The 12,102-nt window shown below is 36.1% G+C and overlaps 1 protein-coding gene across 1 annotated transcript in view; it reads right to left on the minus strand.

Annotated features, from left to right (window-relative positions):
- Positions 1-1,727: 1,727 nt before the first annotated feature.
- The window catches only part of NBN (nibrin), a gene marked incomplete at its 5' end in the record, with an annotated part of 25,902 nt that continues 15,527 nt past the window's right edge, over positions 1,728-12,102 (minus strand). Inside the window, 6 exons of the mRNA XM_035893900.1 lie at positions 1,728-2,469; positions 5,688-5,737; positions 6,752-6,865; positions 7,757-7,912; positions 9,351-9,413; positions 11,632-12,100. Coding sequence (XP_035749793.1) covers positions 2,439-2,469; positions 5,688-5,737; positions 6,752-6,865; positions 7,757-7,912; positions 9,351-9,413; positions 11,632-12,100 — 883 coding nt within the window. The remainder of the gene's footprint in view (positions 2,470-5,687; positions 5,738-6,751; positions 6,866-7,756; positions 7,913-9,350; positions 9,414-11,631; positions 12,101-12,102) is intronic.

The raw sequence follows: 12,102 nt of genomic DNA on the forward strand, positions 1-12,102 counted from the left end.
TACAGAAAAGACACCTCAAACAAGATCTATACAGAAATCTCCCAAGTGTTTGTCTATGGGTGCTCCCCCAGTCACATGGGGGGTGAGTCTATCAGTCCTAGGACACTAAGTAACTAAAAAAAAAAAAAAAAAAAGTATCAAAGCCACTAAATTCTACTGTTGTAGAACTGAAGAGTGGTTTCAGATATGCTACCAGGATTGCTTGAACCCTAGAAGACTGCACTATGAGCACCAAAGGACTTAAATCTTTATTTCCTTGTAGAAGGCCCCCTGCACATTACATCTTTTAAGAATTTCTAGGATGAAATGACAAGTTTTGTTTTTTACAACTGTAAACACAACCTTTCTGAAGGATCTTGTCCACTGATACTCTGTTATCCAAGCTATTTGCTTGAATTTAGTAAGAACAATCAAAAAGGTCATCCTCAACAGTCTAGAGGAGGTGCCCTGTTGGACCAGTGGGTCTTCAACAGGAAAACCTGGAAATTCTCATTGTGACCACGGAAATAGTGAACAGCTGTCAGTACATCTCCTCCAGGAAATACTTCAACTGCTGAAGAACAGTCTTTTTAGAAGTATTTGGGTGGACAAGATTTGATGTGCCTTGATGCAAGTTGCAACACCAAAACACTTTCATGGCTATTGCTGAACTTGGAGGTACTGGGTCTTGCACTTTGTGCATCACTCTGGACAGCCCCGACCAAGTGATCAAGAAGATGCCAAAATAGACCAAAGACTGGTTTTTGAAGACCAAATATTTTCTGAAACCATGCAACCGTGCTGACTTCAGCGTTATCTGCTATCTTGATAAAGACAGATCTCAGGATGCTGTTCTTCAAACCTGATACGCATCAGAGCAGCTTGAAACAGCTCAGCGCATCTTGCTTGCACGTTCTGAGCTCTCGCCTGAGGAAGTAGCTTTTCTTACCGAGTACTTAAATTCAATCACATCAACCAAATTACTTCCTCACATAAGGAAGGAGATCCTACCATCCTGCCTCTTGGAACAGGATGCGATGGAGCTACTGTCCATCTTCACCTGTATGCGATGGCTTCATATAGCAGAGCAGAAGATCTGGAAGGCTTTTCTCACTGTACCTCCAGGGGAATCCTTCAAATTCTAAATTCTCAGATGAGCTCGCCTAACCCAAAAATGGGTAGCTGTTTCGCAGGTTTCACTGCTGATATAGACAAATGGAATTATTTTGAAGGGCAAGTGTTTTTTTTTTTTTTTAACAGCAACTGAAAAAAGTGAAGGCCTGGATAATGGACATTATTTCCAACAGCAAGGGGATTCATTTGGCTTCTCTGCCACTCCCTGATCTGGAGCTTTCAAGGTGTTCTTTTTTTTATTTTCTAGGGGAACTCCTCCCATCCCCCAACCAGTTTTAAGTCTTCTTTTTGGGGTGTTCAACCCCCCCTCCCCCTTGACTCCTGGAAACTATCAAATTCCATCTTCTCCCCCTCTAACTTGAGTCTTACTACGAATAAAAACAAATTACAGGATATGAGACATCATGATATCAGAATTTACACTTCTGGGGAATGTACAAGGTTATTTCTTATTTAATACTACAGGAAAGTACACAGACTCTCACAATCTGATGGTTCTCATCATGCAGCTTTCGGGCTTTCCATATTCCATGTTCTTAAACAGCTATTTTCAAACACAGCTCTCTCCTATTTGCAAAGGAAAGGAAACATGCAGAAAAAGAAACTGCACTTGCCTCCCTCTCCCTTCCCAAGAAACCAAAATTAAACTGCTTGTTGCTGCTGCAAAATTTTTTTGTATCTTCTTCTGAGCTTGTAAGAGTGTTTCTAGTCTGTAGGCTGTTGAAACAAATACTGAAGATTTGAAGAAATAATAGGGCAGAAATCACTGAATTTTAGAATTTAAACATTTGTTTCAAATCCGTCATCACAGAAAATTGGTGGCTGGCTACAAATAATTTGATGTCACCAACTTCAAAAACAGGAAAAAGCTTGACCTTATCTATGTTAAATACTTTTTGTTTGGTCTAACCTACTTATGAAGTCTTCAGGAACCTCCACCTCAAGACTAAATTGATAATATACAAAAATCTAATTAACAAAGCCTTTCTGAAAAGAAAAAAAACCTGATACTAACTTCCTTTTTTCCCAAAATAGTACCAACATACAAACATTAGAAATAAACAGCCTAAAATGAAATCCTAAGTATCTATTGTATTTTACTGAGCATTACTCTGAAGCAAATAATGTTAAGGTTTTGAAAACACACAATCCCTAAGTACCAAGTAGTGAAAGAAAATTTTTTCTTTAATAAAAGCAAGACTTAAAAACAAGTCTTATAATAACAGATAGCTCAAATGGTCATACATAGGGATACAAGCAACCAGCAAACCTAAGGAACAGAGAGCAGATTTTGCTAGAGAATCACTGTAAATTCAGGTCACAATTTATCTTCTCCTTTTCACATTAGGATCGTATCTGCAACAAGAAAGAAAATTTGGCATAAGTAAGTAAAGCTTAATGATATTCAAAGTTAACAATGTGATGTAAATAGCTTTATTCTGTGATTATATATTCATTACAATGGGATTGGTCAGTGTTCAGTCGTTTCCCTGACTGCACTTCTATAACAACAGTCGCTACAGTTTGGCTGAAGGATGCAGAAGCTAGAACCTGTGCATGAACCAGAGATAACCTTTACTGGAATTTTCACTGACTTCCTAGCTACTTAAAATCTTTAAATCCGATGCATGAACAAGCTTCTCCAAGTCTTTTATGTCCCAACATTAAGTTCCTCACTTAAAAAAAAAAAAAAAAAAAAAAAAAAAAAAGGAGGGAGGGGAAAGGGGGACTGTATATTCACAGCAATGTACAGCATTTGGCCACAACTCATTCAAAGCCCTTCTGCTGCTTCCTACTCCCACATAAAGCAGTTCCTTGCCTTACCTTCCCCTTTACATGGGATCTGACTGACTTTTAGTAATTTATATTTACTTTCTGCATTCACTAAATAGTTACCTGATTTACTGCAGTATGCTTATAGCTTGCCTCTGCTTGACATTGCTATCCCTTGGCCTTCTCTTCCTCTCCATTTGCGATTCATCTCCCAAAATCCTGTGTCACTTCTTTGAAATTTTGATGTGTTTTGTATTCATGCATGATTAACTTCTGGACACAACTGAATGATCAGGCAGTTTTACTTCCACTAATTCTGTTCTCATTCACCAAAGACTTTTTTTGCTTAGTCAGGAAAATGTGACAACTTGTGAGCCAAATTACATCACCACATAACTAGAAAGGTATTGTAAGTCACTGCTGTTGCCATACAGCTCGAACTGGCAAAAATGAAATGCGCACCCTTTGAAAGAAATGTTCTATTATTAACTATTAATTAACAGCGCAAGCAGTAAGATTTTCTGAAGGGCTCTTACAAATGCTGATATACAGTATCATGTTTCTTTGACAGTGACTTGGACAAATCATCCTTCTTCACCATATACATTTTTCTACACAAATGCACAATTTTTAGTGTCAGTCAAATGCGTGGCAGGTAAGAAGTCAAACAGTGGTTGATTGTTTCTTCACATAAAAACTAAGAAAATAATGAAATCTTTGCTAAACAAAATGAGATCCTTATATTAAATCTCAAAGCATTGCTTTGAGTTTATTGCTGTAGCATTGTAACACATCAGTTCTAACATCTAAGTATGTCCTGGACACCAAATCCTATTCTGGGGGGTGGGGGTGGGAAGGAGAGGGGGGGAAGGATACCTGCCCTCAGGACACCAACAGCTTCAACCCCATCTGTGACTGTCTATGGATATGCTGGCACTGACAGTCATGAACCTTTTTTTTGTAATCTCTCCCACCTCACCTCCAGCCATTTTCCATGTTAAATGAAGCCGGGATGATGTTTTCCAGATGGAAAGAAATCAAACAACATTATCACAGAAAGGAAACTACAGTGCCCGTGGCCTGAAATAGAAAAAGGACTACAGAGATTCCACTACTCTGAGTGAATGCACAAAGAAACAAAAGACCTTGCTGGGAACAGGGAGTGAAGGATACAAAGTGCTATTACGGAACATAATCCATTTATCTGTAGTCTTGGCAGATTGTGTGATACGGCTTTCCCTTCCTCCCCTACCTCAGTATGTACTCAGCAGCAGCTGAGGGTAGAGCTTTTCTTTCTCTCTCATCTTTACCTTGGGCACTGCGCAATGTTTTCTAATGGCATGTTCAAATGCATTCTTCATGGGAAAATGCAGCTGTTGCCATTAGCATTATACTGAGTAGTTACACTCAGGATTAAGGACCAAATTAGAAGTAGGTTACAAGCTGCTGAACAATAAATTGCATGTTTTACTATTTCTGACCGTGGAAACTTCTGTAAGTACAACTATCCTAAATAAATTGGAGTTGAGCTTTTCTAAGCATGAATGCACACAAATTATCTAAGCTTCCACTGCTGTGTTTTGAAAGGCTAAAATTAATCAAGATATTTTGGACCAGTTAATATTCCAGCACAGCAATCAAGCTGCACCATGTTTTTACAAAAATGCCTTCGTAATTGACATATATTTAAAGGCTGTATTATAGATGTAAAAACCAGATAAAATGCTAAATTTGGCTTAGAACTTTTTTTAATTAGAAAGTGGTTATAAATCATTAAATTAGGGTTACAGTTGTAAGTAACTGGGACAGGCAATCAACTGAATAAGATGACTGCCTCTTTCAAAAGAGAAAGAGACTGTATTTTAGACGCAAATGTAGTGAGTTATGGCAAAAAGCAATAGCAAATAGCTACGGTGAACCTGGACCTACCGAAGAAATCTCTCAAACTCCTTTGACAAGCACTGATTAAGACAGAATCAATGACTCTACACCACTGTCAGGAGCACAGAATGATTGGTGTAAAAATGCCTCCTCTCCTCAGTCCAAAAACTGCAAAGAGGGTAAGGCATTCAGGGAGATCCTAACAAGTAAGAAAAGGTCGGAGCTCTTTCACTGTGAATGGGTTTGAAAGCAGCTTAACGTCTCAAAGATAAGGGACAAAGAGGGGCCACACTGAAGGACTTACTTAGGGTTTTTTTAATATTTGTTTTAGTCTCTGGATATTATTACTTCAAAGATTAAAAAAAAAAAAAAGAAAAGAAAGCAAGCAAGCAGTCCTGCCAATGACTTTTTCACAGAATTAGTATTCTGTTTCTTTACCTCCCCCTCAAGGGACTCTGCACAGGGACAGACAAGTGCCACAGCCAGAATAAAAAAGTGGCAGACCCCTATACTTTCTCTTGGAAGTTCAGATGACTGACTTAATTGTAAGATCAAAACACTTCATTAGGCTCTAGGAACCACTAATGGCAGAAAGCCTGACCCTAGAATTTCTTCCAGCCTTTGTGAACAATCAAGCTTGTGCATATGAGACAGGAAACAGCAACATTTTTGTTTGAGAATGTTCTTATTAAAAAATTGTAGCAAGTCTGAATTAAACTGAAAATTTAAGATATAAAGAAACTTGAGAGAAGTTGAAGAGTCATTTGGAGTGTATTCCATATATGGGAATACATGGAATTTTCAAAAGAATAGTCAAAGAAGTCTTTTACAAAATTGGAATTTCTCAAAAAAAAAAAAAAAAAAAAAAAAATGTGATGCAAATTATACAGATTTTTTAAGTATAAACATAAAACTCTTACCTAAAGAGATCATCAGCCAGTGATTCTTCTCTTGCATGTCGGTTTTGTTCCTGAGAAAATAAGTTAATTCAATATTTGATGTTAAGGGTGAAGCTAAGGAACAATTAGAAGAACAATGTATCACTGCACTAACACAGTTTTTCATGAAGAAATAAATTTTCTCTAAGTACTCCATTCAGTGCATATTCACATTAGATATATTGCACTACTCTAGTTTGGCTACTGCTACCAATTAATGGAATGGATTAGTTTGTGCAATGTACCACTTTTGGTCAGAAATATGGTTTTTTTGGTTTCTAAGCATCATTATAGAAACAGGCACATTTTTATCTTATTGGTACGTAAAGGGAATTTTAATTTACATTACCTATACCCAGGGACAAAAAAAAACAAAAAACAAAAGATATAATCAAAAAATAGGCTGTGGAAACAGAATATGGCTCATCACCAAGTATTTTTAAAAAAACTACTGGAAAATGAAAGTGCTAGAGAACAGCTATGATAAAATATAGTATTTTTAAAAACTTCTACATACAAGGGTGAAGAGTTTTAGAAAAGAAAAAATACTGAATTTATTCTTACTATATCTCTTCAGTCTACCACAACAGAATTTTACTTGGGTATTTTCTGTTCTGTTCAAGAGTAGAATATCAATTGTACTGTGTAACAATTTGAACACAGACTACCATATAGAAGTTCTTCCCTGTTCTCTGTCGCATTTTTAGAAGTCACAAGCTTCCATAATGCTTCTTTTGCTTATAAAAAAAATATTCTTTTAGGTTATTGATTTTGTTTAAATCAGTTTTTCCAATTACATGAATGTTGCATAAAAAATGAATTCAAATAATCAGCAAAAAAATGAGCCTTACCACTGACCTCTGAATTCAGGTAACTTTCCTAATGTATATGTTCCTATGAGCATGTGTGGACAGCTAATTGGCTGAGGTTTTATTTCAAAAATACAATCCTGAAGTATTTGAAGTCAGAAAATGACCACGGGTTGGTATGACCACTTAACATAAGTCAAGTTTTTGTTTGTTCATCTTTGAGAAAGAATTCCTTACCTCCATTTCTTGCTTTAACCAGTCTTCTAGCTCTGAATTCTTTTTAGAGTGGTGAGCAATCAAATCTGATCCTCCGATAATGTATGGAAGTTGTCCTGCCCCTGGATAAGCTACCTGTCAGACAATAAATTCTTAGAGTTAAAATACAAGGCAAGGACAATGCAAGTAAAAGGTCCATTTTAACAAACTCAGAAAGTCTATTCAGCTATCACAAAAGGAAGTCAGTGAGTCTTTCTTTGAATAACATTTATCAAGCGATCATATTTAAAAGAGATTGAAGTGAAAAAAGTGTTTATTTTATCATCAGAATGTATAAGAATCTATTACAAAACAGTGGAGAAGAAAATACTATGAGAAATTAAAAAAATTATCTAAAAATGAGAGCATACTCCCAGAAAGCTGGAAGCTCCATTACATGACTCTCATTCTCTACATAATATTTTACTGAAATGTAATTTCTAGTAATCTTATGCCATATATATATATATAAAAATTTTAAAATGAGCTGAAGTGGTATTTTAAAATTGAACACTAAGAATCTTGAAATTATTTTCAGGGCCCAAGCAAGCAATAATCTTACTTTTGCAAGATAGTAGATTTAGTTTTATTTAGAAACCGAAGATTTATTAGATAAAATGCAAGATTCTGAATCAGCATATGGGCTATACTTAGGTTTTTGGAGACGTCAAATTGGTAGCTTTTGAAGGTACAACCGGAAGTTATTGTAGGCATCACTTATTGACTTATTCCAAGTAACAACTTGCAATAGAGAGTAAAAGTATCTAAATAATCTAGCATGAGGTAAGCCTTTGTCAGCCTAGCACTTATCTAATCAATTAGCAAAATGTTTGTTAAGAGTATAATATGGTATTTAAATTGTTTCTTTCTGTAGTTACTATCAATTAAAAAAAAAAATCTTTCATGACACATTTCTACAACCTTAAGGCAATACTTTTAGTATTTTTAAACAGTGCCATCTTGTGACCATTTCAAATACACACAAACCTTTTTGAACATTTTGAAATTTTTCTTTCCCCTGTAGCTGGTATTTCCAGTAAGCTGACTGTTCTGTCTTGGATGGCTGACAACCAACGATCTAAACTCAGTCAACAGAAGTCTGCTAGGAAGATTGCTGGAGTCATCTTGATGTTTGTCATGGTTCTTATGTGGGAAGAAAAAGGAAGGAGCGCTTCAAGTGTATAAACAGACATACAGCATATCTAACAGTATAAACTTTAGAGAAAGAAATTATCATGAGCACAGCTGAGGCAAAAGTTAGGATTACGAAAGGGCGAGGGGAAGCAGCAGCAGTGCTAGAAGCCAAGAAGATGGATGTACTTCTTTGCCTCCTTATATACTGCCAATAGAGCTAGGAGCTCAGTAAATTTATTTCTCTCATATTTACATCTGTTGAAAAGACAGGATCATTAAGAACTGCAGTAATAATAATGAAGTCAGTGTAAACTAGGATTTTACTTCATGTTAAAGCTTCAAGTAAAAAAAAAAAAATTTTTTTTTTTTTCCAATTTAGCTAATGCCTTAGAATTACTTCTCTCCTCCCCTCCACCCTGCCTCTTATCTGAACTAATTTAATCAAGTATGCTTACTCTAATGGAAATGCCAGCTAACTCCAAGGAAGACAAAGTTGAATGCCTTCAGCTCAATTCTAGCCTACAGATTTACCATTTAGGCCAACTTCAGGACTGTAAGCTGGATCCAATCCATGAAGCAACTTTCTTGTACATGAGAATGCTCAAATGTCAGCAAGTTTGCAAGCACAATTTGCTGCTTGGGGCTAGACAGTTGCAGATTAAAAAGGGAGTCTGGGTGCAGGACAAGTTCACAAGCAATGTTAAACTATCTTCAGGGACAGCTCCAGCCCAGATGAAGTACAGTTGATTTATAGCAAAGTATAAACTAAAAGTCCCCTAATTTGAGCTGACCCTGCACAGCATTCCCTCTTCTTGGACTGTTTTCTGCATGTATGTGAAAAGGTTTTATCCTGCCCCTTGTTGACTGCCTACGCTCTCCTTTACCACTTCAGAATCTTTCCATTTCAGTTTCATTTAGGCTTGTCTGCTTTTTCTCTTCCTCATTGCCATTCCCCACAATTTTCCTCTCCTTCCTTTGTTCATCTCACCTATAACAAAGTTAGCACACTATTTACTGGTAATCAGTGTATGTTACATTTAATTTCTCAATGGTCCATCTCTTCCATTCTAGTTGTGATCTCCTTAGAGCAGACAAGGAGATTACGTTCTCTGGTCTTTAAGCAGTAACCTAACAAAAGTATCAGTATGAGTATTAACGGCATTGAAGGGTTAATACAATTACAGTAGGTTTCTGTAGTTTAAGTATCTTAAGTAGCCATCCAAATGCCATTACAAAAGCATGTAGATGAACTATGGTTCCCTCTGTCTTTTCAGACTGTACTATTCAAATTTACACATGAATATTTTAAGGAGTACAATCTTCAGAACCTCCTTTACTCTGAGAAGCATTAAGAAAAACACATCAAAATTTTGCTTTTAAGAACGTAGTATTTGTGGATCCTATTTCAAAGTTTGCTGTTCAAACTTACAATTAACTGGTTTCTTACCAAGACTGGTGACTCTTGCTTGATCTCACTTTTCATTTCTGAAGATCTGGGTTCCTCCTCTTCCTATTTGATTAAAAATCATGCAAAATGTAACACTGAAATTAAATGCTTTAAACTTTAATCACATAAAATTGTTTTCTGCTCTTTACAGTGGAATAAGCATTTTCAAATCAATATAAATATTTAGACAGAAAAGAAAATGCACTGTACTTTTAAATTTATATGATTTTATATACACTATAACAATTTGGGGTTTATTTTATGAAAAAGTCACCATTATTTGCTCACTTTTTTTTTTTCTTATACCAGTAGCAAGTATTGTCCATGTGTACAATCTTTAAAGTCCTGCCAGGTTCTGGAAAATACTGTAAAAGCTTTTTAAATATAAATAGATTTTCAATTTCATATGTTAAGTGTACATGTGTGCAGAATGGACATTTCATTACTAGGATAGGAAAGTATTCTGCATGTTGCTTTCCTCCCGTAGTTTAAAACCAGATTTGCCTTTCATAAATTATTTTCAGTGGTTGAAAAAAAAAAACCTCAGATCACCTTTATGCACCCTGTCAATTATCAGTCAATTACTCACAGTCTTTGTGTTGCCAGATACACAAGGTATATCTATACTTAAAGAAAATGATAGAGCACTGGAACAGGCTGCCCAGGGGGCTTGTGGGGTCTCCTTCTCTGGAGATATCCAAAGCCTGCCCAGATGATGTCCTGTGCAACCTGCTCTGGGTGAGCCTGCTTTAGCAGGAGGGTTGGACTGGATGATCTCCCGAGGCCCCTTCCAACCCTTGCCATTCTGTGGTTCTATGAAATAGGTAACAAATAAGCCTGTGGAGCTTTATCATGAAATCTCTTTCCTATTCCACTGGAAATATAATTTACATGAATAAAATAGGTCATTATTAATTAAACTATTAGAATACTTTTTGTCAGCAATTTCTTTAAGTGCTCAGCTGATGAAATAACAGTTTAGTTTTATATAAGTATTTTTTTTTCCTTCATGATCCTGACAAGACGTTAAACCAGCAAAACTTCCCAGGCCATACCAAAATTGAAAAGACTGTTCCAAGGAGCCATTTTAGTCTCTCAGTACTGTTAGACCCCACAGAACGTACCTCCTCTCTGACAGTATAAAGAGCAAGAAACAAAGATTCTCTACAGTCATAAGACTTACTTGTCTTTTAAAACTTGCCTGTTACTAACACAAAAAAATAGCACTGTAACAAAGTTCAAAATTCGCCCTGTGCCAGAAGCAAGCTCCAGTAAATTACCAAGACAAGAGCTGGTCTGAGCTAAGGATGCACAATTACTAATTCTCATCTTATCCAAGGCAATTTGCAAATTCCAGATACTCAGTCATACATTCAAACTTTATTATAACAGAATTTAAACAATGGCTACACTGTGTAAGAACTGACTGGACAATAAGCTTTAATATATATATTTTAAATAAAGAACCTGTTCCTTCTCTCTTATTCCCCTCTTTGTTGTTAAAAGTCTACTTTGCTAGAGCTCTCAACATCATTTTTGTCTACAAATCTGCATTTGGGTTTTTTTTTTTTTTTCTTCAATGAAGTGGCTACCGTTAACTGAAGATCCATTATATTCTTAATTTCTCTTAGAAAATTGCCTTATCCGCAAAAACAAGAACAGACAAATAATCAAGAAAACTAATCACAAGCTGTGGGGATTTGGGTTTGTTTTTTTTAAGAGGACATTAGTGATTTGAATTGCCTCATACAGGAATTTTAATCATCTTCCATGTGATGTCTAGAGATTCTGACGTGAAAGATGTCGGACACCACTGTGGTATTCAACAGAAGAGGTCAACTAAAGATTTCTTCAGAAAATTCATTACATAAAGATAATATAATTGATTATTATTTTAGTATAAGTATCAACATTATAATTTACACAAAAACAAACAATATGAGAAGTTTTTCTTGGACCAGGGACATATTGTCTGCTGTTCTACCTACAGTACTTCAAGAAAGAAGAGAGTAAAGTTTTCAGAATACAAGCAGCTCTCAATTCACAAAGAAACAAATGTCCTGAAGAATGAAAAAACATTTAGATAGGTGTAATGCTGCAATGTTCACATGTAATAGACACAGCATTTCAATTTTTAGTTTAGAGTGATTTGAGAGGTTTAAGCAAATTTTACAAAGCCACTTCCTGTATGCAGGCAGCCTCATCCTTGAAGAAGCTATCTGCATCCTTCTAACACAGTCACAAATTTCAAGATTAGGCACATGAGAAGAATATAACTCACCAATATTTTATTTTCCTCTCTCTGCTTTACATTCACTTCCTGAATCTGGCTTCCTTTGGCTTCCAAGCATCTTTTTTTCCGTGTATTTCCTTGAGCTTCCTGGTCATGATCTGTCATTTGATCTTCCCAGTCTAGGTCTCTGCTTCCAAACACAATTTCTAGAGCCTCTGTATCTTCAGATAAATCATCTAACTCCTTTCTCTTCTTTGGTGCATACTTTTCACTAGAAGTAATTTTAGTGTCTGTTTTATCACTTGCTAGTTTGCCACCTTCCCTCATAAGCTTTATACCTGTGTCTTCTAATGCAGAATTTGTGTTTGGGTCCAGGATGTTATTTTCCTTTTGATGCTGTTCTGCTTCATTGTTCCTCACTGATGAAGCTATGGGTTCAGCACACTTGGAAACAGGCAATGACCTTTCCTCCACTTTTGCTAGTTTGGCTGCAGATGTTTCTTCTCCTTCTTCAGCTCT

The sequence above is a fragment of the Egretta garzetta genome, unplaced genomic scaffold, assembly GCF_000687185.1.
Source record: "Egretta garzetta isolate BGI_Z169 unplaced genomic scaffold, ASM68718v1 scaffold154, whole genome shotgun sequence".
In the NCBI taxonomy this organism is placed as follows: domain Eukaryota; kingdom Metazoa; phylum Chordata; class Aves; order Pelecaniformes; family Ardeidae; genus Egretta; species Egretta garzetta.